This window comes from Juglans regia, chromosome 8, assembly GCF_001411555.2.
Source record: "Juglans regia cultivar Chandler chromosome 8, Walnut 2.0, whole genome shotgun sequence".
Taxonomy (NCBI): domain Eukaryota; kingdom Viridiplantae; phylum Streptophyta; class Magnoliopsida; order Fagales; family Juglandaceae; genus Juglans; species Juglans regia.
Genome location: NC_049908.1, coordinates 1,514,088 through 1,539,692, shown reverse-complemented (window position 1 = coordinate 1,539,692; position 25,605 = coordinate 1,514,088). Strand labels below are relative to the sequence as shown.

The 25,605-nt window shown below is 36.2% G+C and overlaps 4 protein-coding genes across 8 annotated transcripts; 2 read left to right on the top strand and 2 right to left on the bottom strand.

Annotated features, from left to right (window-relative positions):
* The first annotated feature begins 3,818 nt into the window (after positions 1-3,818).
* Positions 3,819-7,185, top strand: LOC109001785 (serine/threonine protein phosphatase 2A 57 kDa regulatory subunit B' kappa isoform-like). The gene is made up of 2 exons (XM_018979195.2): positions 3,819-5,549; positions 6,542-7,185. Exons 1-2 carry the CDS (start codon positions 4,404-4,406, stop codon positions 6,896-6,898), a joined length of 1,503 nt encoding a protein of 500 aa, XP_018834740.1. The 5' UTR covers positions 3,819-4,403; the 3' UTR covers positions 6,899-7,185.
* A 990-nt stretch (positions 7,186-8,175) lies between these two features.
* On the bottom strand, positions 8,176-18,594 carry LOC109001789 (cyclin-A2-2-like). Of its 4 annotated transcripts, none has more exons than XM_018979205.2 (12): positions 18,308-18,594; positions 13,054-13,413; positions 11,763-12,054; positions 11,283-11,413; positions 10,744-10,836; positions 10,379-10,512; positions 9,828-9,903; positions 9,595-9,671; positions 9,480-9,513; positions 9,234-9,383; positions 9,003-9,137; positions 8,176-8,663 (listed from the first exon to the last, which is right to left on the bottom strand). In XM_018979205.2, exons 2-12 carry the CDS (start codon positions 13,363-13,365, stop codon positions 8,595-8,597), a joined length of 1,503 nt encoding a protein of 500 aa, XP_018834750.2. In that variant the 5' UTR covers positions 13,366-13,413; positions 18,308-18,594; the 3' UTR covers positions 8,176-8,594. The 4 variants fall into 4 exon arrangements, with proteins under 4 accessions (XP_018834750.2, XP_018834749.2, XP_018834748.2 ...); XM_018979204.2 differs by lacking the exon at positions 18,308-18,594 and adding an exon at positions 14,690-14,929 and having other exon boundaries at positions 13,054-13,421; XM_018979203.2 differs by lacking the exon at positions 18,308-18,594 and adding an exon at positions 14,690-14,929.
* A 98-nt stretch (positions 18,595-18,692) lies between these two features.
* On the bottom strand, positions 18,693-21,952 carry LOC109001790 (photosynthetic NDH subunit of subcomplex B 3, chloroplastic). Of its 2 annotated transcripts, XM_018979208.2 has the most exons (6): positions 21,677-21,950; positions 21,454-21,567; positions 20,899-20,952; positions 20,370-20,432; positions 19,976-20,038; positions 18,693-19,007 (listed from the first exon to the last, which is right to left on the bottom strand). In XM_018979208.2, exons 1-6 carry the CDS (start codon positions 21,866-21,868, stop codon positions 18,972-18,974), a joined length of 522 nt encoding a protein of 173 aa, XP_018834753.1. In that variant the 5' UTR covers positions 21,869-21,950; the 3' UTR covers positions 18,693-18,971. The 2 variants fall into 2 exon arrangements, with proteins under 2 accessions (XP_018834753.1, XP_018834754.1); XM_018979209.2 differs by lacking the exon at positions 20,899-20,952 and having other exon boundaries at positions 21,677-21,952.
* A 482-nt stretch (positions 21,953-22,434) lies between these two features.
* LOC109001788 (pentatricopeptide repeat-containing protein At5g11310, mitochondrial) lies at positions 22,435-25,510 on the top strand. The gene is made up of 2 exons (XM_018979202.2): positions 22,435-23,078; positions 23,300-25,510. Exons 1-2 carry the CDS (start codon positions 22,472-22,474, stop codon positions 24,517-24,519), a joined length of 1,827 nt encoding a protein of 608 aa, XP_018834747.2. The 5' UTR covers positions 22,435-22,471; the 3' UTR covers positions 24,520-25,510.
* The last annotated feature ends 95 nt before the right edge of the window (positions 25,511-25,605 follow it).

The window sequence follows — 25,605 nt, the reverse complement described above, 5'->3', positions numbered from 1 at the left end:
TACGGAATGATTAAACTTATAAATTTATAAGCATCCTAATTCGAAAATCGGAGATCTTAGAAAATGAAAGCATTTTTTGGAAATATATACAATAATAAAATATGAAAATCAAAATTATAAATTTTATGATATAATTTTAAAATAAGTATTAGATTTACAACAAAATAAGATTTTTAAAAAAATTACAATCTTAGGCACATAACAAACTTTTTGTTAATTTATTTTTATAAAAATTTAAAGTAAATTATTATATTTTTCTAATTTAAAAATATAATAATAAAAGTGATTGAATGTGTTTGTGGGATTGTCAAAGCGAAAAAATATGTGAAGGTTCGGTGAGCAATTGCATTTGAGGCCAAATGAGTGCTGCACTCTCTGGTGCTAAACGACGTCGTCAAGTGCCTTCACCATAGTCTATAGCTGGCCTCTGTATCCTGATCTTACGTCCAATACGACGACCCACGTGAATTCCAAAGCTCCTCCTCCTCCTTGGACCTTAGCGTTCACCGTCCACTTTTTATTCTGAGTTTTAGTTGGTTTAGAGAGCGAAAATGTTTTACCTCATTTCATTTTATTTATAATTTTTTTAATTCTTACATAAAATATAATAAGTAATTTAATTTTTTAAAATATTAAAATAATATTAATATTAAAAATAATATTTTATTTAATTTTTAATTTTTATTTAAAATTATTTAAAATGCGTTAGTTTATATTTAATAAGAAGAAAAAAAGAAAAAAAAATTGGATGTAGAGAATGACACCATGTTGTCCTTCTCCGGTCACGCCTCCTACTAATCATGTAGATTGGCTCATGCAAAGTCACCACTCGAGTGGCAAATATACGAGTGCCCTCTACGGTGGCGACACCCACAGGATTTACCCTTACAGGCGCCTCCTTATTTTTCGAGTCACCGTCGGCGTTCACCATGAGTATCACGGGATTAGTAATATTTTGATGAAAAATGATAGACATACAATTATTTTTACAACCTACTATATAATCATGATTTAAAATATAGTTTTGTTACATACAGTTACTTTTATATCTCTTTGAGCATTCTATTGATGTAATTAATCAAAATAATTATTTTATATCAAAAAAATAACGCATCCAATCATATTAATAGAATGCATAAAAGAATATGCAAAGTAATTTCATATAAAAATTTTATTTAAAAAATTAGCATTTTTATAAATTAATTTATAAAAATAATATAACTTACATAAATATTCACGTTTTTAAAACATGATTATATTTTCATCTTTTATTTGCACGAGAATGTGAATCTTTTTGAGTGTGTATGTATATATCTCTTTATATTTAAAAGCATATATCGTCCAATAAACAGTAATAAATAGTACTATTATTTTTTACTTTTCTTTTTCATCTCTCTCTACCTCCTTATAGCAATATTCTTTTCAAAATACCACAACGGATCACAAAATCACTACAACATATCACAAAATCACAACAACAGATCACAAAATTACAGCAAGCACAGACCAAACTCGCCGTGAATCATCTCAAAATCACCGTATGATCACAAATTCACCGTAAATCATTATAATTCTACAAAATCACAAAATGTACAAATTTACAAAATCACAAAATGGGAGAGGTAGAGGTAGAGGTAGAGGTAGAGGTAGAGGCTCGGCTGGGCATGAAGAAGTAGGGAATATGCCGTGGAAGGCTGGTGGTGGCATCGTGGGTTGTAGGTGGCGGATCTAGGCCGTAGTGGTGGTGCGGTGGCATGGGCTTAGCTAACTGTGGCGCAACGGGGAGAAACCCGTGCGTGTAGAGGCGCTGCGTGGTAGGGCTAGGGAGGAGCTACGAGCACTACGTCGGGGAGCCGCGTTGTGGGAAAGAGGTGGCTATCGAAGATAGTGGGAGGAGTTGCTCACGGCGGCACGATGGAGGGAAGTCAAAGTGATAGGAAGAGAGGTCTACAGGCTTTGGCCTGTTGCGCAGAGAGAGAGAGAGGTCCGTAGGGAGGAGATCGGCGTGAGAAAGGTCACCGATGATTGGGCTTGGTGGTGATGCAGCAACGGAGGTCGGCGGCGCTGGGAGGAGCCGAGGATAAGAGAGATCAAGAGGGAGAGAGGCATGCGGCTGGAGGGAGGGATGAGAGAGAGGGAAGAGGGAAAAGTTAGGGGAAAAATTAAGGTTTTAGCTTTTAAATCTCAACCCTTAATTTTAAGTCTCTAAATTTGATCAAATGGTAAATCAAATCATACATTTAAATAAACTCATTTAAAATAGATAATTAAAAATAAATATCATATCATACATTTTAAATCAATTTTAATTTATAAAATACTAATATTTTATCATTAAATAAATGATGAAGTTTTGCTAAATATTTTTAAGAAAATACAAACATATAAATAATTAGAATTTTAACATAATTTAAATCTTATAATATTATTAATTAACTAAAATCATTTAGATAAAATAATTTTCTAAAATTATAATATTTGTGGGGCTTCCAACATATAAAAGGCTTACTTTAATGATGAAAGAACGTGAGAGCATGAACATAGAGAGTGTATTTGTTTCATACGAGCTCGTTACATATTCTGCATAGTTGGAGATAACATGACATGCATGTATTGATCTCTACCGTCAAGTATGATTAATTTGTAGAGCTGAAACTTCTATGTAAAGCTTTTAACACGTGATCGTAATTGATCTTTCACATGCAGATGATCAACCCGAAGAAAATGTAGAGAAATTCATAGAAATTCTGCGATTGGAACAAACTCTTCTTATTAAAGTAGATAAAGATGAAAATTCATAAATGTTTGTTTATATTAGGTTTTATGCTCCTACGCATTAGGCTATTTACTAATCTATGTTATGTACTCTTTTAATTTTGATGATTGTGAACTAACAATTAATTCAATTATTTAAAAATTTTCACCATATGTAAGAATCAGTCATACTTTATTTGTTATTTAGACATATTATTTTTAAAATTTTTATTTTTTATTCCAATTAGATAAACGTGATAAACTTGCTTTACACGTTAAACCACGGCTAATATACATATATAAAGGAGAATATATGAAACTTACCATTCAAATGACTGTATTGATGTGGCATCACTACATGATTTATTAAAAAAAATACAAAAAATTGATAGTCAAATCAAAATGACGTCTGAAAATATGAAAAGACGAATATTAAAACTCAAAGTTCCCTATGTCATTTTTGTGTTCATATTTTTAAATTTTTTTTTAACAAATCACCTGGCATCACATGATACATGGTGTATCACGTCGATAGGCCAAGTAAGTTTTAAATAAGAATAGCGCTATTTATTCAATGATTTCATAACAACTAGTATTTATTTATATATATAGTTCTGCTACACCCACCCCACCGAGTGGTGACTTTGCATGTTCAAATGGCCCTTTTATTTATTTTTTATTTTTTCATTATTTTTTATATCTTTACATAATATTTGTTACACAGTATCTTTACACATTAATTAATAATATTTATTTTTATAAAATTGGACCAAACTTTTTTCAAACATTGGTTGGATTGAGATAATTTTATCTTATTTTATTATTAAGATTTTTAAATTTTTTATATAAAATATAATAAATAATTTAATTTTTTTAATATTTTAAATAATAATAATATCAAAAAATATTTTATTTAACCTTTAATCTTTATCTCAATTTATATCATCTCAATTCACTATTTAAATTTAACCTTAAAATGTTTTGATTAATATTTATTTTGCACAATTTTCTCGTACCAAAAAAGAAAAAGAAAAAGCAAAACTTGAAACCAGGCATTATTTTGAAGGAGACCAAACAACTATAAACTTCGACAGCTGAAGAAACCTTCATTCACCTTTACAATATCTTCTTCGTTGATCTCCACCACCCATATTTTCCGGCTCTCATCTCTCTCTCTATAATTCTGTCTTTTTCTTTTTTAAATCTGTTTATCTCTCTAAATTTTGTAGATATTGGAAGAATAAGCTTCAGCTGTAACTTTACGATCAGAACCTGAAATTTTCTACTTTTGTTGTTCTTCTCAGGAAATCGGAATCTATATTTGTTCGATTCTGGTTCTTTCCAGGGATTCAGGGAATATCAAATCGACCCGCACGTTCAAGATCTGATATTTCCATCACTGCCCCCAATGCAATCTCAAAAATTTCCCTTTGCCCCAGACTTTTACGACGAGGGGATCTCATGATTGAGTATCTCACGTTGCTTCATTTTCCCTCCAGATTCATGACTATGAAGATCTAGGGCTCTTTTCCGCTCATCTCGTTAGAATTTCCTGTAACTTATCTCTATACCAAATTAGCCCTTGATGGGTGTTTGATCTGAAAGCCCAGTTCTTGGATTAATATTCTCACCACATTCCAGCCACCACCATGTTCAAGCAATTCCTCAGTAAACTCCCCCGGAACAAGTCGTCGTCGAAATCCGACTCGGCCGAGTCGCCCCGGACAAACTCGGCTCGTACCCCGCGATCCAACGGCGGGAATTCGTCCCCCTCCTCCGCCTCCGCAAGATCCAACAACGTGGCCAAACGCACGGCGGTCTTCCCGACCAGCGTGGTGGCTGGGATCGAGCCCCTGGTGCCGTTCACGGAAGTGGCCAACGCCGAGAAGATGAACCTCTTCGTGAGCAAGGTCAGCCTCTGCTGCGTCACCTTCGATTTCACCGACCCGTCGAAGAACTCGGTCGAGAAGGACGTGAAGAAACAGACCCTGATCGAACTCGTAGACTTCGTCGCGTCCGGGTCGACTCGGTTCACTGAGTCCGCCATCCTCGCGATGTGTAGAATGTGCGCCGCCAATCTCTTTAGGGTTTTCCCTCCTAACTACCGATCTAAGTCGAGCGGCGGCGAGAACGACGACGAGGAGCCGATGTTCGATCCGGCTTGGCCGCATTTGCATCTGGTTTACGATTTACTGCTTAGGTTCATCACCTCCTCGTGCCTCGACAGCAAGGTAGCGAAGAAGTACATTGACCATTCTTTTATATCGAGGTTGCTTGAGCTCTTCGATTCCGAGGATCCCAGAGAAAGAGAGTGTCTGAAAACAATTCTGCATAGGGTTTATGGGAAATTCATGGTTCATAGACCTTTTATTCGAAAGGCTATTAACAACATTTTCTATATGTTTGTGTCTGAGACCGAGAGACACAATGGAATTGCCGACTTGTTAGAGATTTTTGGGAGCATAATCAGTGGGTTTGCTTTGCCATTGAAAGAGGAGCATAAGATATTCTTGTGGAGGGTTTTGGTTCCGCTGCACAAGCCAAAGTCTGTGGGGCTTTACTTTCAGCAATTGTCCTTCTGCATCACCCAGTTTATAGAGAAGGACCCTAAGTTGACGAGTACGGTGATAGGAGGGTTGTTGAGGTACTGGCCGGTGACGAATAGTCAGAAGGAGATGATGTTTTTGGGTGAGATAGAGGAGATTTTAGAAGCAATCAACATGGTGGAGTTCCAGAGACTCATGGTCCCGCTGTTCTGGCGGATTGGATGCTGCATTAACAGTTTCCACTTTCAGGTACTCTTTCCTTTCACAACGTCATTCTTGTTGCCAAAGATGATATAGGAACATTTGCTTTATCTTCCTCACACGGATATGATATTTTGATGCGTTTTCATTGCTGTTATAGTCCTTTCGTTAGATGATGATTCGATGGATTATTAAACGGTTTCTAAAGAAAATGTGGGTGAAGTTTTTTGGGCTTGAAACATATTATCTGAGCTACTAGGGGGTGGGTGTCTATCAATATTATCATCTCACTTAAGGCTCCAAAGTGCCGATATGAAAGTACATCCACCTGTGCATCCAATATCTCGGGTAAGTACACCTTCCCCAGATATAAGAGAAGTACTATGCCCTTGGTATACAAATCTGGATTGCCTCTGCTGGCATTAATTATGGGAGAAAACACGGAGTCATCTTCTGAATGTTATGGATCTAGAGTAGGAGCTTGGTTTACTTTTAAAAAAAAAAGAGTTGTGCTTTTTGTATAGGTATGCTAAATTGCAAACTGGTGGGATGTTTTGTTCGTTAGTATTGAAATAATGGTAAGATCCGTCATCTTTCCATGCATGGCTAGAGGTACAGCCAAATATGGGGCAAGAGCTCTTCATGGGTATTAGGAATCCTATGGATTAACTCCATAAAGGTGTTATGACTCTTGCAATAGGCAAGACGTTTGCCTAGAGATACTGAAGGTCTCGTTTAACTCTAGGCATCGATTTTTGCTGTGTGCTCATAGCATACTGAAGATCTCACTTAACTCTTCATCGATTTTTTCATCCTGCAATAATGATGCAGATTTTTGGCTGAGTACAGTAACCACGAGATTCTAATTGGGTGCTGGGTTTCATTCTTTCTTCTGTTAGTTTATTTGATCAACTGTCGCCCCCAACCCAAAAAATAAAAAATAAAGAACTTGTTTTTCTGGAATAGCTTTGTGATGCCTCGAGCATGTCATTTGACTGAGAAGTAAAGAAATCACAATTTTTCCCCCATTCTTTTTTCAGGTAGCTGAAAGAGCCCTTTTCTTATGGAACAACGATCACATTGTCAACTTGATTGCACATAACCGTATGGTGATTCTTCCCATAATATTCCCAGCCTTGGAGAGGAATGCCCAAACTCACTGGAACCAAGCAGTGCTCAACTTAAGTTTAAATGTTAGAAAGATTTTCATGGAGATGGACGAGGAACTTTTCATGTCCTGTCATGCTCACTTTAAGGAGGAAGAAGCAGAGCTAGGCTTGGTAGCTGAGAAGCGGAAGGAAGCGTGGGAGAGATTAGAGAATGCAGCCAGTCTTCAGCCAATTACCGGGAATACTGCTGTTCTGGTAGCTCCCTTAGCAACCTCAATTGCGTATTAAGTGCAGTTACCAATCTATTGTCTCAAGGTTCTCCTTCTTTTAGGGTTGGTGGGAAACCAGAAGAAATGGCACTTCAATAGCAATGTACTAAAACGGCCGATGTTTGGGGTGAAAATTTATTTTTGGATTGTTCTGTGACGGCCAGTTGTAATTTAGTTCTGATCCTGTATTTTCCATTACTGCTGTGTGGAAATAGTAGTTGCTCCCTTGAAAAATGGTAATGAGAAGGGCCATGCAGTTGATTATAAAATTCGTTGTACTAGCTAATGGGTGATTTTATTTCTGCCTCCCTGCGTGTAGAATTGTAAATGAAGTAGTCTGTTCGATAGCATGATCTATACTCGTCCGGTTAAACTCAAATCTAACTTAATTCGTGAAAAAAAAAGTTCGACCGTGAAATCAGATACTCGCTCGATTAGTAAATAATACATACTCGACTAAATTCTTTAATCATTAAAACAAATTTACTACTCTTAGTGTATTTGTTTTTTTTTTTTAAAGTATTTTTAAAATATTTTTTATCATTAAAAAAATTAAAAATATATAATTTTATTAGTAGTCACTTTTTAAATAAAAGAATTTTTTTTTTTTAATTTTTAAAAAATAATAAAAAGATAGTAGAAGAGTGATAAAGACTATTATTATTCCATCCTTAAACCAGGACTGTACTTCGTTCACTCGGAGAGTACTACAATCTCCGAAGCATTTATCTCTCATTATATCAATTAATGATTCCCACAATCAAATGAATGCCGAATGTTAGATGCCTGATGAAGAAGGAATTGTACGTTTGGTTTGGTGGATGTCATTAATGCATATGACACCATTCAGTGATCTTTTAAAATCTTTCTTTACCATTGCAGGAGGTGGGAGAGGAGAGCTGTAAAGTAAAGGGCCTGGAACTTTAGCTATAGGATCATGCTCTAAAATGTTCTTTGCTTGCTTTCAGAGGAAAGATTGGAATCTGCGTACCCAGCATCCATAGAAAGCATTTTGCTCTCTTCTTGAGCGAATACGAGGCATGACGCAAGTTGCACATTGATGACCATAAAACGTCCAGGCATTCACCCACACCTGTATTCGATGAAATATCTATCCCTAAACAGAGGGGAGGCGGAATCAAGTTCTCTAGACTTGAGTTGTCTGATTAGGGTATACAAAACATTATTGACCATATTCGGATTGGAGATATAACAGCATGTAGACTAAAAGGATCAAAAAGGAAAAAGAGAATCGTACAAACAGCAATGAAAATATTACCCGTGAATACTCACTTTCTGCAAAAAGGAACTACTTATTTTTTTTTCTCTTTTTATTTTCATATGAAGGTTTTAGATACATAACTTCACAAGTAGGCTATATTTCCCGTTGCACATTAGCTACCCAGGAATCCTAGGTGCAATTGAAGCTTCCCATGGGCTATAGGAAGCTTTAGATCATTATTCTGCCGAAAGGGGCATATAGGTTACTGCCTCAAATATGTCATGCTCTGCAATTTCAGGTTGGTTACAAGGACAGATCTGGAAGCACCAGAACTGGATAAGATGCTACAACAAATGACATGGTAAAGAACAAAAACTGTAAATATTAGATTGAAAATAAGTTTAGTAACTTGAGATCTTGATCACCCTTGTAGTGTCAGAATGCAGGGAGCAGTTCCACCTTGTAATTTTTTCATTCATCCTTAAGAGATGAGTCAGCTATCATGATTTTCAAAGAGTGAAACAATCGGTTGAGGAGAGGTCCGAGTTGCCACACACTTGAACTGCCATGAGAGATGCAATTTCAATTTGATCAGAATACTTGAAAAGGAAATTCATGTTCAAACTTGAAATGCGCTTTTGAGGAATCTAAATAAATTAAGATTTTTTTTTTTATATATATAAGTAAACAAATTAAGAACTAATAGCTAAAAGCCAGGTAGCTTGCTGTAATTGGAGCTGTTCTGATCACGAGCAACAACCAATTAAGAACTAGGTAAACCAATGTTCCTTTTTTGGTTGCTTGGTTTGAGCTGAATGAGAGCCTACAGGCTACAATTACACTTCTGATATAATAAAAAGGAATAGGCTCTTTCATAAAGTCCTACATAACATATCATTACCTTCTGTTGTCTATACTTCTCGCGTATAGCATTTAGGGAGCAACCATTGGTGTTCATTTGCAAATCTTCCAGTGCAAGAATCGTAGTTTTCAATTCTGATGCATTGTAACTGGTATAATGTTCTAAAGTCGGATTCTGCATCAAATGTGCATCAATAACATTTTCAATCATTTTTCTTTACGGAGAGGAAGCAAAACTTAGAATGGAAGAAAAAACTTCAAAATTGCAGACCCATGGGTGCTCTGACTGATCGAGTGTCCATCTGGCAAGGAACACAGCAGCTGCAGCTATGAGGGAAGGTAGAAACTTTAGGAAGTTATATTCGAGAAGTGTCAATTCTGCTAAATAATTTGCCAAGAACTCAAGTTCGACAGTAGGAAGCTGCACAAAAAAAAATTAAAAACAAAAGAAAATTTAATTTCCTTTTGTATTAAATTGGTTTTCTAATTGTAATAAGAATGTCATCATCCATAATACCTTGTAAGAAGCTTGTGCTGCTTGAATGAATCTCCTGAAAGCAAAATATTTGGGGATCAGAAAGATTAGCAAACTCACCGTTAGATGGCATTTTCTGAAAAGGGCAGTGCATTACCTGAGAAATGTTTTGGTGGTAGGAACAGATAGCTGAAAGTGCAAGAAATTCAAAACTTGACTCTCCAATTTCAATACCTGCCATTTGACTTTAACAATCAGGGGCCTAATACACCGCTATGTCTGACTGATTATTCAGTTTCAATGAGTATGAATACAGCACCAAATGGATCTCAATGACTAACCAGAAGTATGGATGCCACAAATATAAATGTCAAATAGCCAAGAGAATACCTCTCCTCTCATGTAGGTATTGTCTGTGATGACACAAAATTCCTCCACTCTTGGTGCACAGATTTCCTCATACTTCCTTCAAGCCACAGCAGAAAATGACAGATCTTAGAAAACCCTTAATGATAAGGAAAAAGCATTAACAGATGTGACATCTAATGTTACCAGCATTACGAAGTGCTCAGAAGATTGGCTTATGTCAACCTCAGCACATCAAATTTTGCATTAAGAACTATGCAATGACAATACAAGAGAAGGCACACAGTACACCCATGTGCGCACACAAACACGGAGAGATGTCAGATGTGTTTCATATGCCAACAACATCACACATGGCTTGAATAACAAGTTGTGTTCAAACAGAAATTTAATGAAATTTATATTTTTATTCAAAAAATTTCAACTTTCCCTCTTTTTGTTATTAGAGTCTTGTGCAAACCATAGTTCTGAATTGGAACCCTTTCAATGAACGAGAAAAACTTCCTATCCAAATTCAAATGTAGAAAACTATTGCATCTTGTTCCACTGGAACCACCACAAAAAATAAAACTTACGAGGCAATTAGCATGCATGTAACACCAAGTAACTGGAGTTTTGTTTTCTCAATATAGTTTTTGGAGAGAAACCGATCAATGAGATTCACTGTGAGGTAAAGTGTATCCGGAACGAGCTTATATTCTTCAGAAACCTGGAAGAGGAAATATTAATTGATAAGACAAAAGGCAAACCCATTGAACATCTAAAAGAATGAGATGAATAATGAGGCCATGGTTCAAGATCTATCCACTGTGTAACTTACAAATCAAATATATGTATATACACCCACTGACACACACAAACAGAGAATAATGGATGCCAAATCTTGCAAATAGAGAAACTTCTAAGAATCTTTTACAGCAAGATCAATTTGGACTATTACCTCCACAAGCCAATCAATCAGAATCCCCCTCATGCTTGGAGAGATATCTTGCTGCAACTTTTCCATATAATCAGTTGCTGGTCTACACTCGAGCTGAGGAAGGAGATTTTACAGTAAGTTAGCATAACAGTCACTCCCTAAAAGTAAACTTGTAATATAGCAATCCTTTGATTTCCCATAGCCATTGTTTAAATGAAATGTTGATTTCGGATTGAAAAAACTAATACAAATAATAATTTTGATAAAGTAAACAAACTAATAAATATATAATACTGGAAAGTGGAAACTTTATGTTTCTCTATCAAATGAGAGTTTACTTGCAAGCCGACAATAAAATTTTCCAGAATCTTAATGATTATGCAGTGCCATACTACAGTCAGCACTGAGGATACCTCTCAATAATGAAAAAGGTGGCAACGTAAAATTTTCAAGGTGTTTATATGAGGATATGTTTAAATCGTTCAACAAATGTGATATGCTCTTAAGAATGGACAATAGGAATAAAATGAATTCAAATTGATAGTAATTGCAGCACAAACCTCTGCAACACTGGTATTACTGTATATATCAGGAGCATACAAGCTGCAGAGTTGAGGATCCATTAGATTTGAATCAATATCCACAATGTCTAGACCATTTGAGGTTCCTGATCTCTCCCAGACCATATCTTCTGCAGTATTTAATATAAACAGCCTCAGCCTTGGGTTATTATATTCAGTACATACTGCTATAAACAAGATATATCTAACAACTAGTATTATTTTTTACTGAATATAATTTAGGAGAACTACATTCATCTTCACCTTCAAAATTATTACTTAAGAAAAAAAAAATTTAACTGATGGTAATCATGACATTCCTTCACTGTCAAAACATCAACCAGATGAATAATGTATTTACATGGAACCGTATTTTCACATTCCCTACAGAACTTAGTTAAGTCACCATCCAACTTGGTCCATTAAACACTATGTTCACATAATGTTGCACATCCTGGGGAGATGCAACAGAAAACAAACCTTTCTTTTGATCACTTTGGAGTCCGGCAGGTTTTGTGGAAGCCTGTACCAGAGGCAACTGATCTGCTAAACCATATTCCCTTATATTATAACTCATGCTTTTCTCTGCAGGCTCTTGCTCTTCTAAAGTTACTGGTAATGAGATTTCATGTGATTCCGCCATCCTTATTTTTGACAATTCTTCAGCTAATTTTGTTTTTGCATCCTCTTCCACAGGTGAAATCTCTGGAGTGACACCTACAACCACCCCAGTGTTCTTCTTTGCACGACCTCTTCTATCCTGCTCAATAGCCTGTCAACCATAAATATCAATAATATTAAGTTCAGATGATTGAGCAATGATTGCTATTTTCCAACGAGTTAAAGTCTATTGAGATAACTTATTGCCACAAAAAACTCGTCTCTAAATTTTTACATGCAGGCAGTCCTAAAAATCACAACCAAGGGACGAGTTAGAAATATCTACACACTACTTCATAAGAACTAAACATATTTGGGGCAGCCTGCTATATATTTTTACACGCAGGCAATTGTGAAAACCAAGGGATGAGCTAGCAATATCTGCACACTACTTCGCAAGAATTAATCGTACTTGGGGCTGACCACAATCGTATATATAGTCTAGATTGCCTGATATAAGCCCAATATGAGACTTAGAACACAACCACAACTGCACAACTCATTTTACACGATCTGATCTTGGTATCACATTCTATACCACTCAAATCCCTACAATGCCCACGAGTCACAATACTTTACCATGTTGACATTGATATCATTTATCATGAATCAGTGAAGTGCTCCCATATTTGAACGATACCTTATTTATGACATAGAACTTCACCAAGGGAAGACCCTTGAAACCCACCTTTAAGAACAAACCCCAACTACATGACTTTACCTGCTAAAACTGTGTATTACGTAATTCAAGTGAACCCCAGGACAAAACAGACTCAGGATGCCCGAGTGGGCCAAGTCTATTGGTCATTCCAAGCCCGCCCTTTTACCATTGGAGTGCACCCTGACGAGTCATATCTGCACAATATCTCAGAGTGATTACTCGCAATTGAGATCCTCGTAATTGTGCAGCCCATGTTAACCTAATGTATGCTTCATGCAGGACTTAGTACATACCCACACAACCCTTCTACTGTTCCGCCCAATTCATGATGCTATAATCACTTTTATCGAATTCGAAGTTATAAGATAGAATAAGAAGAAAAACATATCGCATAACATAAAATCTGCTTTATGCTTATCAATTACAAACTAGATGATGGTCAATCCTTACTTGAGTTTTTGATGCATGGATGCAGTTCGCATCTGAATTTTCACATAACACATTCGTCACATCCCCAAGCACTGCCCTTCTTTTATGTTTTATGCCAGCAGAGGTAATCATAGAAGCTTTGTTCTCATCTGCAGCTGCTCTTTTGAAATTTGAGGTAAGAACATGCTTCTGATCTTGCTCTAAGGAAGGTTTTGAGGGTGGGAATATCCCTCCTGATAGACCCAAGGCTTTAGCCCGTGCTCGTGTGATTCGGACATTAGACTCATCAACTTTGGCAGCAGTTATATTTTCTTTATTCATGTTTGCATGCATTGCAGAAGAGTATTGCGTGAATTCAAAGTGAAATCTTCTTCATTGAACCTGCAGTTCTAAGATCAATTCAATCCGAGATAATAGGAACAAGCAGCTGGTTGATAAGCTGGGAACAAAAACCAAAAAACAAGTAAAAATAAAATGAAATTTGTCCTTTCAACCCAAGCAGCATAACAATCCAGCCGTACGGAGTCTTTTTAGTAATTTGAAACACATAAACGAGAAAAACAAGAAGGGCTAAATCAGGGATGCACATCTTTCTTTGCCAGATGTTTCTATCAGCCAACTATGGGAGGCACTTGCCATTAATCCATTTCATCCTCCTTGCCAGAGGCAACTACTACTCCGGTTTTTTTTTTTCCTTGCAGATGAGTGATGGATTTAAAGACTACAGTAAATTCTTAAAATACGAAAACAAATATTGTCCACGGAGGAACTCGTGCTAGAAACTGAAATGCAAACAGCTTAACATCTAAAATTTAAGTTGCAATTCCAAAAATGAGGTTCAGAACGTAGCGTTGACTGGCAAACAAAACCGAATAAAAAAAAATTAAATAAAATTTTAAAAAAAGAAGCTAAAAACTAAACAAGTGACCTCTAACAAGAAGATAAAAAAGGTTGCCATAACGCATTTGGCTTTAGCTCTTCATTACTCTAAATTTCTAATCCTCTGTTTCTCTGAGAAAGATAATTGAAGTAAAATTCTCCATTGACTAGAACCTGGCCTGAAAAAACGCCAAGTTGGTCGCAGAAGGCCCAACCGCGTAGATGAAATTCTACTTTTCCCTCGAGTTAAAAAAAATAGGGAGAAAATAAACAAATCCTTTTTTTCCTCTTCGAACGAGTTCTCGGGAACCAAACAGAGATTTTAGAACCCAACCGAAACCCTAACTTCTGAGAGATTTTTCCCTTCTAATGCCCCGAAAGCCTAAAACCTTCATATGTAATAACTTTGAAGGTGCCGAGAGAACAAAACACCTGATTAAACTCTTTGAAACAAATTTTTCCACTAGTTCCGCCGGGATGAGAAAATTAAGAAACACACAAGGCGACTAAGTACTTAAACAAACTCTCAAAGCCAAAAAAAGAGGGACGAGCAAAAGATATATGTAGAGAGAGTTTTGGTCACCGATCTACGTAGCGAAACTGGATCGAGAAAGTTTCCACGGAACCCAAGAAACATCATCGACCCGAAAACGAAGACAATGTGCGAAATGGAGCTCCAATATACGAGAATTACGAAGTTTTGACGGGAAAAAAAAAAACAGAGAGAAAGAGAAGGATTAAAAACATGCGAAGGAGAGTGTGGAAGAGCTGAGCTTACTGTGTGATTGGGAGCTCCGAGACCTTCAATGGTGGCCTGGGAAAGCTCTAAGCCTGAAGAGAGAGAGAGTGTGTGGGGATGGAGAGAGTGAGAGAGCGACTGGGAGAGCCTGCGTGGATATAAGCGGAGCTAGAGCGGGACGGATGTACAGTTTGAACTTCCAAATTCCAGAGGTCAAATTTGTGTTTATTTCCGCCACCCTTTTTGCTGCTTCCACGATGTCCTGTCTAGTGTCTCGGTGTCTCCTCAGTCCTCACTCTCTCTCTTTTTTAAAATCTTTTCAACGGTGCTGGAATTTATTTTCATGAGTTCGACCTAATTTTTGAATAATTAATTTTATCTTTTATACAGTATATATATATATATATATATATTTTATTATATGTGTTGATATAAAACTTTATAAATAAGTGTACAAATTTTGATTGAGAGGTGCTCCGAATCTATTTCATCTCATCTTATTATTATAATTTTCATAAATTTATACACAAAATAAATAAATAATTTAATTTTTTCAAATCTTAAAATAATAATAATATTTAAAAATAATATTTTATTCAACTTTCAACTTTTTTCTCAACTCACAATTCAAGCTTAACCTAAGAGAAAATTGATAAATTCAAATGAGGAATAAAAAAACAGTGTCTTGAGTTTAAAAAAATGATAATTTATGACTCTTAAAAGTTGTTGAGGTCAAACATTTTAAGGAAAACAATAATTTCTTTTAAATGTAAGGCTAATAAATTTCAATTTTTAAATTTTTTTATAAAAGGATACTCGTCAAAAGACTAAGGCGGAATGTGTTTCATCTCATCTCATTTCATAATTACAATTTTCTCAAATTTTCATTCAAAATATAATAAACAATTTAACTTTTTCAAATTCTAAAATAATAATAATATTAAAAAATAATATTTTAACAATATTTTTTTCAACTTTCATCTAAAATCATCTCATCTCATCTCAAAATCTAAACCAGCCCTAAAGAAGATTATTAGACAAATCTCTCGAGAGTAATAAGAACTCCCTTATAAAATAATATTATAGTAATGATACTAAATTCATAGATGGTGATAAATAACACGAGTTTCATCTTTATCATCGTGATCGCGAAGATTCAAGTTCATGACGACTCGTAAGGTGATTGGTGCAATGTGAAATCTAAAAATGGAATGTTAATTGTATGTACAAAAATGTTAAAAGATTAATAAGCCAATATGCATGATCTCTAAAAATTACATCACAAAAAGGGTAAGAAAGATGGAGAGAGAGATCTAGCATTGATCATTTTTCATGCACCATGACAGTACCTATAGATGGCATAAAAGGAAAAGAAAATCTAACTTGAAAAGAATCAAAACTAGCAATCTACCCTTCATCAAGTTTGTACAGTACAATTTTTAGCGGATGTTAATGTTTCTCGAGAATTGTAGAGACATAAATAGATTATATAAAATAAACCTACAAAATGACGTGTCTTCATAGAATTCGTCATACCACGTCAAGCCACGTCAATTTTTTTTTTATAGAATCTCTAATATATTTTCCATATTTCCCTTATTGTCTTGTTCCATGTTTTACCAGCAAAGAAGGGATGAATCCAGGCTTTAGAGTAGGAATAATAGAAACTCAATTGGAAAGATAGAAAAATGGCTCTTTCATGCTTTTGACTTGCCTTATGGAAATGATAACCTTTTGCCATGTCAATGATTTTTCTTTTGAAATTGGCTGATCTGGGAAAGGACGCAGTGAGTAGGACCAGTATTTATTTATTTTTAATTAATTAATTAATCCAGTTGTCAAAGACCTACCCATCATAAATGGAATCACATTCAAGATTTTCGAAATTATTATTAATTTTAAAATAATAATCCATGCCCATGAGGGTCCCTTCAAAACTTCCTACAGATTGGGGCACAATGAAGATGGGGGGGGGGACCAACAGTCTGAATAAAAAATATTTTTTTATTTTTTTTATTACAACCCATCTGCGAGTGAAGACAATTTTTGAAAAAATTATTAATTATTTTATTTTATAAAAGACCAGAGAATTTATTGTAGAGAGTCACCATCAAATGCTATATACATTGGTGCTTTTGTGTGGCGACCATGAGAATCTGTTTGGAAAACTGGAAAAAAGGGGTTGAAAACTTGAAAGAGAGAATTTGAAAGCTAGGAAGGCCCCTCTCCCCCAAACTGATGTAAAATAGTTAAAGGGTTAAAGCACTTAAAAATAGTATTTAAATCGAATTTGAGAGGACGTTCATATTCATCTTAAGTATTAAAAGTCGTAATATAAAAGAAGACAGAGATGGAGCTAAAGCAAAAATACCAGATATCAACTTTACAGGAGCCATAGACATGGCAGACGCTCCTGTTGTCACATTCCACTGAATCCTTGGCACCTTTTTTTTATTATTTTTTAATATTTATTTCAAAGTGAGAAAAAAGAAGAAGCTCTACATCCATAAAAATATCTCATAAAGTAAATTTATAAATTGATATAAATTCATATAATACGTTACATCTATTTTATAATTTACTGTATGATATCAAGTCACGTCAGTTTATGAGTTTAATTTTGTGGGTTATAAATCATCTCATGCGCCACGGACTGTTAGGGTAGGTTCGGGAGATGGGATGAGACACAAAATTCTCATCTCATCCCATCTTATCATTACACATTTTTCAAATTCTCATACAAAATATAATAAACAATTCAACTTTTTCAAATCCCAATACAATAATAATATTAAAATATAATATTTTAAACACTAAAACAAAACATAAAATTCTCATCTCACTCCCAAACTTGCCCTAATGTTATTAGCCAACCAGCCTTTATATTTATGCAGAATCCGTCTTGTTTTAAAAATTGGAGCCTTGAATTAATCCGCTCTACTGTACAATTACTTTGTAACTCATTTTAAATAAAAAAAAAAACGAAAACAAAGACCAAAAGCCACCAACTTTCCGTGACTCTGAAACGCGAGAGGCTCCTTGAAGACCTTTGGCTATAACTATAAGCAGCAAAACTCATGCACATGCACATTGTGTAGATTGAAATTCCAAAATCAATTCCAAAGAATTTAAAGGAATCTTATAGGGATAAAAGTGTTTGTAGCGTGTGTTTGGACAAGTTGTTTAGGGACCATGTGCTGCTTTCTGTATGAATAGTTAGAGGTAGCTAGTTAAGGAGCTCTTTATAATTGCAGGCTTTTTGTCCTTTTTAGATGGGCTCAAGGAGAAAAGTAAAGGCAGAAATGTATAGTCCCTTTTCGACTGTCTCCATTCATTTGCACCCGTGAATCCTTTAAATTTTAGGAAGCTCGATCGGGTTATAATGTGTTTGTCATGGTCCCCCTCCCCCTCCCCATTATCTTGGCAAACATCTCTTATGGTATTATGATTATTTTCAAAAATTCAAAACTCAAAATTCAAATAAAATAATATTTTATAGACAGATAGTAAAATGAGTTGTAAAATAATAACTTTGTCAGTACAAGACTTGTTAAGATCTCGTTTGTTTTTATAGATGAGATGCGATGAAATGAGTTGAGATTAAAGTTAAAAATTAATAAAATATTATTAAAATATATATTTTTAATATTAACTTACCTTTGAGGATGGAAGGCTGTCACGCTCCTCCTTTCCTTTTGTGCCTTCAACTGATTTGGTAGTTCGCTCTCGTAGATGATACCTAATTTTCCTTTCTTTACTCCGCCGCTAGTCAAAGGCTATAGTTAATGTTGTGCAAGTGTTTTATGAGTGACAGCCTGCAATCTCATTCTCCTCATTTTGACAGGAAAAGCAGTGGAAAAGTAAAAGGAAAACCCTTAAATTTAAGTCATCCGGAAACTTTAAAGGGATCATATACTTTTCTGCTATTTTAATTAAAGGGGATGTCCAAATGGGAATGAAGGGTTGTGTTCCTCCGTGAATGGGCCTGGATTTCAGAAATTCATGGTATCTCCAGACTCAAGTTTCTATGAGAAATTAGAACTGGTGAAAAATCATTTATTCCCTTATTTATCATCTATTGGACAACAGATGGAATGGTGAAAAGCAAAAAAAACTTACTACTTTTAAGAAAAAGCAGCATGCATAGATACTGGTTACATCTGCACGAAATACAAAATCTATTTCTGCATGCCATGCCAAGAATTTTAAATATTTTACCTACCAGTCTGGGGTGTTTGCATATTTTTAACTTAATAATGCATCCGTTTCTGCAATAAATAATTGGCTTCATTCAAAAATAGCAGTGGGGCTCGGCTCTTTATTACTTCTTCCACTGGGGTATCCTCTGAACCACTACCTGCAAATAACAATCACAAAAGAGAACCATTGAGTCTGTCAAATGCACGCTCTGAGCTTGTATCTAGTATTACTTCACGCTCTAAGCTTGTTTATTTGAGACTTTTACAAATCATTTTTCAATTTATATATATTCAGACTAGAGTGACTTGAAAGTCAGAATACGCAAAGCAGGTTAAGGTGAAGTTTGGATAGTGAGATGATTTTAGATGAAAGTTAAAAGTTGAATAAAATATTGTTAGAATATTATTTTTTACTATTATTATTGTTTTGAGATTTGAAAAAGTTAAATAATTTATTATATTTGTGTAAAAATTTGAAAAAATTGTAATGATGAGATAAGATGAGATGAGATAAGTTGGAGTGATTCTTGAATCCAAACCGAGGTATACACCAAGTATTGATCTTTCTGCCGGCAGTGAACCAAGAAATTACTCCGGATATCACAGACCTCCATGTTAATCACCCACAAGTCAAAAGCACTAGTTCTTCTTTTTTCTTTCAATAGACAACAAAGCAAAACAACATGGTCTGGTTAAGGAAGGAAAGCTCCAAAAATAAAAAAATATCCTTAAACATACTTGTCCAATCCTACTAGAAAACCAAAATCACAACTGTCTAGAGAATAAAAGTGTAATGCCCCAAGGGAGGCCCAAGTCACATTTGGGTCTATACTCCAAAAGAAATAGTCAATGATACAGTTAAGTTCCATTGGAACCATTATAAAGAGCAATAACTTTTCATTCTCAAACAATGTAGGATCCCATATATACCACATACCCTTATCACTATGCATGGGGTATCAAAAAAAGGAAAGAGTTGACATGATACCTCTTTTAAGGCCATACCTACGGAAGTAAATAATCTCACTAAAACTTGTATACTTTGGGTATCATATATGTAACATTTTAACATACTTAAAGCATGGATATTAGAAACTAAAGAAGAATAAATTGTTTCAAAGAGTACCTTGCCAGAATTTTCCTTATTTCCCACAATAGTTTGACAAGCAAGCCTCCAAGATTCAGGTTTCTGTACATAATAACCCAGGTTAGTTAAACTAGCCATCACTTTAAAAATGAATTACATGATGAACCAAAGAAAATTGGAACACAGCAACAGATTATTTATACTAGCTATAATCAGTTGGAATGCCATCATTTTTTGTATGGAAGCAACAGGTCGTTTGAAATCTATATTTAGCACTCCAACAACCCTTTACAAACCGTCATTATCATTTAGTTTAGCACTTTACCAGCTATGGAATAAGCATGAAAGGTTGAGAACTTGACAGTGTTAATAAGAAGCACTTTCAACTAAGCTCAAAGGCAATTGAGCAAGAGAGATAAGAGAGAGTGTTTGCCTTCTTCAGATACCGGAGCTCTGTATTTGTTCTTTCATTTAAAAGATCCTTTCCATCAATAATCTGCAAAGCAGAGGACAGGGAAACTGCATGAAATTAGAAAACATTACCATTTAAAAAGTGACTGTATCCAAAATATGTTGTTCAACTGGTTTGCTTCTGTTTGACTCGTATATTCATCATCCCCCCTATCAATACACACGCACACTATAACACTCCAGTACTACATTGGGAATATGAATAATACACATAAGAGTGATAAGGTAATAAAAAAATAATGGTTGCTTAGTCCCAAATTGACTACTTAATATATAAAATTCAGCATTATAAATGATTATAGGGAAGCTTCAAATTGACCAGTCATTTTGGAATTATAGCACAGATGTGGACAGATTGTGTATAAACCTGGAAACATGTTACACACTTCCTAAGAACATAACTGTTCTTTGAACTTCGAAAGCGTCACAAAAGTTTCAACTTAAGAAATACATAAAAGATGTCATGTGCCGGATGAATGTCAGAATTATACCTCCACAATGCAAGTTCCACAGCTTCCACCACCACCACAATTCATCACTTTTCCCTAATCAAGTTTGTAATCATCATCTTTTACTTTTGGACCATTTAAAATAAAATTAAATATATATACAAGATCAGGAAACATATTAGTAGAAAAGACAGCTTCCATAGGGTAGAACTACAATAATCCCCGACAATAATAATTGGAGAAGAAAAGTACACACCAATGTGTCTGGTGCGATTGAAATTATGATCATCCATGACAATCATGATTGGAGAAGAAAAGTATACAACAGGTTGTTAAGTGCAAAAGACAGTACCGGGCTGGTGGGCTTCACTTAGTTCTGCAAGAAGGACTGTTCATTCGGGTCGGATTTTTTTTATTTTTTATTTTTCTGATACTGTTTAGTGCATAGCCGATTATAACTAAATCCGGTACTTCCAAGTAAAATTTATGGAGGGGATAGGTATTTCTTTTTCTTTTTCCGATATTGAGGCAGTGATTGTCAAAAATTGATAAATAGGGATAATCGAACGATGGCTGGTTAGAAGAAAAAACACTTACATACGTGGCGTAAAGCTCGATTTTGTTATCCAACATGATGTTCCTCAGCAGCTTCTCTCCACTGATAGCTTTGGCTTTCTCCACCGGATACGACCCGTCGTTCCCAGACTTCGGCTGCCAAAACCACAACCACAAATATGTTAAGCTTTACATTATCCATTCCCAAATTCTGTACTTTCAAAAGAACAAAAAAAAAATGAAACATTTTCAATGTGTAATGCACCCCTATGAAATCGAGCTCGATTTCAGGCTTTTCGGGTGGAACCGACAATGATTCTTCTGGCGAATTTGCAGCGAACGGGACTGAGATGGATTTCTTTCGGCGGTGGACCTTGAAGGTGTTCCCGTAATTTCCGTTGCCAAATGATAACTCCGGTGGCCGGAAAGACGAGGAAGTGAAACTCAGGGAAGCCATTATATAATATATTTTAGCATTCGCTTTCTCGCTGTTGTCTTGTCGTTTTAAGGAGCTGCCCAGTCGAAGGTAGAGGTATCTAACTGACATGAATCTCTGATATATCGTTTGTCTCAGCAGTCTCGGTTTTTGTCTTGTATGATGGGACGACGTCGTTCATATTCCTCGAATCATATTGATTGTTCCGATCAATGTTGTGACGACATTAAAGACGTTCACTATGTCGAGCTTTCGTTTATGCAGCGATATTCTTCGTCACAATATGTTTTCATAAAATTTGGTCCATCCATCCCGCTTGTTTAGTTTTTCGTCGCTAAAAATATAGGTTTGGAGAGTGAAATGAAAATTTTGTATTTTGTTTTGAAGTTTAAAATATTAAGTTTTAATATTATTATTATTTTAAGATTTGAAAAATGTGTATTGGAATTTTAAAAAGTTGAATTATTTATAATATTTTGTATGAAAATTTAAAAAAAATATAATGATGAGATGAGATGAAATGAAAATTTTATGTTTTGGTTGATCTCTCAAACCTGCCCAGCTATCTCATTAGTAGTTATCGCGGGTTCGTCACAGTTCACGCACAGAATAGCTCCGTCCCTAATGCCGTCGCGCGGACCTAGCCGTTTTCTTTCTCTATATTTCATCCTTTTCAAACCAAACTCGAACCCTTACATCAAAACCGTTGGTCGCCGATTCTCCTCCGACCAACAGCGGCTATTCGCTCCCGGTAACCCCCTTATCAAGTGGCCTCCACTGCCCCATCCACCCTGCTCTCCAACAACACCAAACCCTATCCCTAGCACCGACCCCGACCCCGACCCCGACCCCGACCCCAACTCTTCACTCAGTGACTTCTCCACCATTTCTGACCTTCTTACAGACCCTAGCATCTCTCCCGGTATATCCCTCGAGGCTGCATTAGACCGTACAGGGATTGAACCGAACCCGAGTCTGGTACAGGCCGTACTCGATCGTTTTGATCATTCCCCCAGATTACTGCACACACTCTTTGTTTGGGCGAAGAAGCAGCCTGGGTTTAGATCCTCTGAGACGCTTTTCAACTCAGTGATCAATGTGCTAGGGAAATCTAAGAAGTTCGATTCCGCGTGGTCGCTGGTCCTTGATCGGATTGGTGGAGATGAGAAACCGCCCGCTTTCGTTTCTGGGGACACTTTTGCGATTATGATCAGACGCTACGCTCGCGCAGGTATATACATAATACAATATGCTATTGGATTTGCAAGTAATTTGACTATGAAATTTGGCTTTGCTGATTTTTCAAACTGGAAATTCTGGAATTTTATTGTTATCTGAATGGGGACATCTGGATTTTCATTTTTCAAGGCTTTTGTTGGTGATAGTTGATATATGGACCTGAAACTATGACTGCTAGATTTGTGATCCTAATATTATGCTAAACTTCTGTAGGTATGACTCAACCTGCAATCCGGACATTTGAATTTGCTCGTAATTTAGACCCAATTCGGGACTCGGATTCAGAGATGAGTTTGTTTGAGGTTTTGTTGGATTCCCTCTGCAAGGAAGGCCACGTGAAGGTAGCTTCAGAATATTTAGATCAGAAAAGGAAGTTGGATCCAAATTGGGTTCCGTCCGTACGTGTTTATAATATACTGTTGAATGGATGGTTTCGCTCGAGGAAGCTCAAACAGGCAGAGCGGCTTTGGGAGGAGATGAAAATGGATGATGTGAAACCAAGTGTTGTGACATATGGTACTCTTGTGGAAGGGTACTGTCGGATGCGTCGTGCTAAAATGGCAATTGAGTTGGTGCATGAGATGAGACGGGAGGGAATTGAGCCAAATGCTATTGTGTATAATCCTATAATTGATGCACTGGGGGAAGCCGGGAAGTTTGAGGATGCAAAGCGGATGTTGGAGCGGTTTTTGGTTTTAGAATCAGGGCCAACTGTCTCGACATACAATTCTCTGGTGAAGGGTTTTTGTAAGGCAGGAGATCTTGTAGGGGCAAGTGAGATCCTTAAGATGATGATAGGTAGGGGCTTCATCCCAACTGCTACAACCTATAACTATTTCTTTAGGTATTTCTCTAAACATGGGATGATTCAGGAGGGTATGAACCTTTATACCAAAATGATCGAATCTGGTTATGCACCAGATCGGCTTACTTTCCATCTTTTGATGAAAATGTTGTGCGAGGAGGAGAGATTAGACTTGGCAGTTCAAGTTAGCAAGGAAATGAAAGCTAGGGGATGTGACATGGACTTAGCAACAAGCACTATGTTGGTTCATTTGCTTTGCAAAATGCATAGATTGGAGGAGGCCTTTGCAGAGTTTGAGGATATGATTCGAAGGGGTGTTATTCCTCAGTATCTTACTTTCCAGAGAATAAAAAATGAACTAAAGAAACAAGGAATGAATGAAATGGCACAGAGACTGTGGGACATGATGTCTTCTGTCCCTCATTCAATGAACTTGCCGAATACATATCGCGGGGATGGAGATGCATCACGTGCAAGGAGAACATCTATAATCCAGAAAGCCGAAGCAATGTCTGAGTTGCTAAAGACTTCTAAAGATCCCAGAGAGCTTGTTAAGTGGCGTGGTTTATCCAAGAATGTTGAATTGAATGCAAACAAGTTGATAGAAGATATCAAGAAAAAAAGCTGACACGACATGAATCTCCAAGTACTTAAACCAAGAGCCAGCACAAGGAGTAAATGGCTCTTTAATTGCACATGCAATAGGATGAGCTTAGATATTGAATTGGGAAGACAGAAAGCTTAGATTTCAGCCTGTGCAGCAATCTGATGGATGACTGAAATCAAGCTGCTCAAATCAATACCGAACCCATCAGCACGTGCAGGCTTAATTTGTGGGGGATAAAGTTGAAGAAAAAGCGGGATCTGAGTTGGATGCCATGAAAGGTGAAAACGGGAACGTGAGTTGTATTGTGGATTATTAAATCAAGTTTTTGTAGGAATATAATATGCAAGATATTTTTGGATTTGAAATGGAGTTGGAGTGTTTTTTATGTCGCAATCACTTCCACCATTTCTTCTTTCACCAAAGATGGCTTGGGCATCGGTTCATCTGTTTTCTTGGTTGTTAAGAGTTCTGACCAGTCTCTACTGAAAAGGTATCTGGTTCGTGTTCTTGTGGAATCCAGCCTTACAAATATTGGGTCTCAAAAGTGCCAAGGCAAGGATGTGATTCAGGAAGCGATGATGAAACTGTAATTTCCCTTGTAAATCAAGCAGACATTAGTTTTGATGGGACTCCAGGCCTATCAAGAGTTGCTAAGAAGGGATTGAGGGGGTTCGATGAACCACTCCTATCTGCAGCAAAATTGCTGTATAACTAGAGTCTGTTGCATTGTCTGGGATAGAAAACTTCAATACCAGACGGTCCAGACACGTTGTTGGTTTGTGACCTTATTCTCTCAGGACGTCCTGCAAGATGACCTTCGGATTAAATTGCTTCAGTGACATGTTTCTTGGTAGCCCTGGTCATACTAATGATTTCCCATATATCACATAGCGAGGCAAATTGTTAAGAGGATCGATTCTTTTACGGAATCCTGCCTAGACTATATATATGGTTAGACCTCTTCTTCTTTGTATGCTTTTTGTTGCCTTGAAATTGCCTGCTCTTTAGCCTTTCTTTTCGAATTCTTGGTAGTACTTGGATTTCCTTCCTAGTCTTTTTTTTTTTTTTATTTGGGGGGGGTGGGGGGTAAGGAAAGTTCAAAGGAAA

What these genes read in the sequence shown, in the direction of transcription:
- LOC109001788 (XM_018979202.2), top strand. Translation starts at nt 22,472, where the DNA reads ATGCCGTCGCGCGGACCTAGCCGTTTTCTTTCTCTATATTTCATCCTT. An exon ending in CAGACGCTACGCTCGCGCAG is followed by an intron (nt 23,079 to 23,299) that starts GTATATACATAA and finishes AAACTTCTGTAG; the next exon opens with GTATGACTCAACCTGCAATC.
- LOC109001789 (XM_018979205.2), bottom strand. Translation starts at nt 13,365, where the DNA reads ATGCATGCAAACATGAATAAAGAAAATATAACTGCTGCCAAAGTTGAT. An exon ending in ACCACCAAAACATTTCTCAG is followed by an intron (nt 9,514 to 9,594) that starts GTAATGCACTGC and finishes TTTTGCTTTCAG; the next exon opens with GAGATTCATTCAAGCAGCAC. An exon ending in CAGCACAAGCTTCTTACAAG is followed by an intron (nt 9,384 to 9,479) that starts GTATTATGGATG and finishes TTTTTTGTGCAG; the next exon opens with CTTCCTACTGTCGAACTTGA.
- LOC109001790 (XM_018979208.2), bottom strand. Translation starts at nt 21,868, where the DNA reads ATGGCTTCCCTGAGTTTCACTTCCTCGTCTTTCCGGCCACCGGAGTTA. An exon ending in TCGAGCTCGATTTCATAGGG is followed by an intron (nt 21,568 to 21,676) that starts GTGCATTACACA and finishes TGGTTTTGGCAG; the next exon opens with CCGAAGTCTGGGAACGACGG. An exon ending in ATAAGGAAAATTCTGGCAAG is followed by an intron (nt 19,008 to 19,975) that starts GTACTCTTTGAA and finishes TGTTATTTGCAG; the next exon opens with GTAGTGGTTCAGAGGATACC.
- LOC109001785 (XM_018979195.2), top strand. Translation starts at nt 4,404, where the DNA reads ATGTTCAAGCAATTCCTCAGTAAACTCCCCCGGAACAAGTCGTCGTCG. An exon ending in TTAACAGTTTCCACTTTCAG is followed by an intron (nt 5,550 to 6,541) that starts GTACTCTTTCCT and finishes TTCTTTTTTCAG; the next exon opens with GTAGCTGAAAGAGCCCTTTT.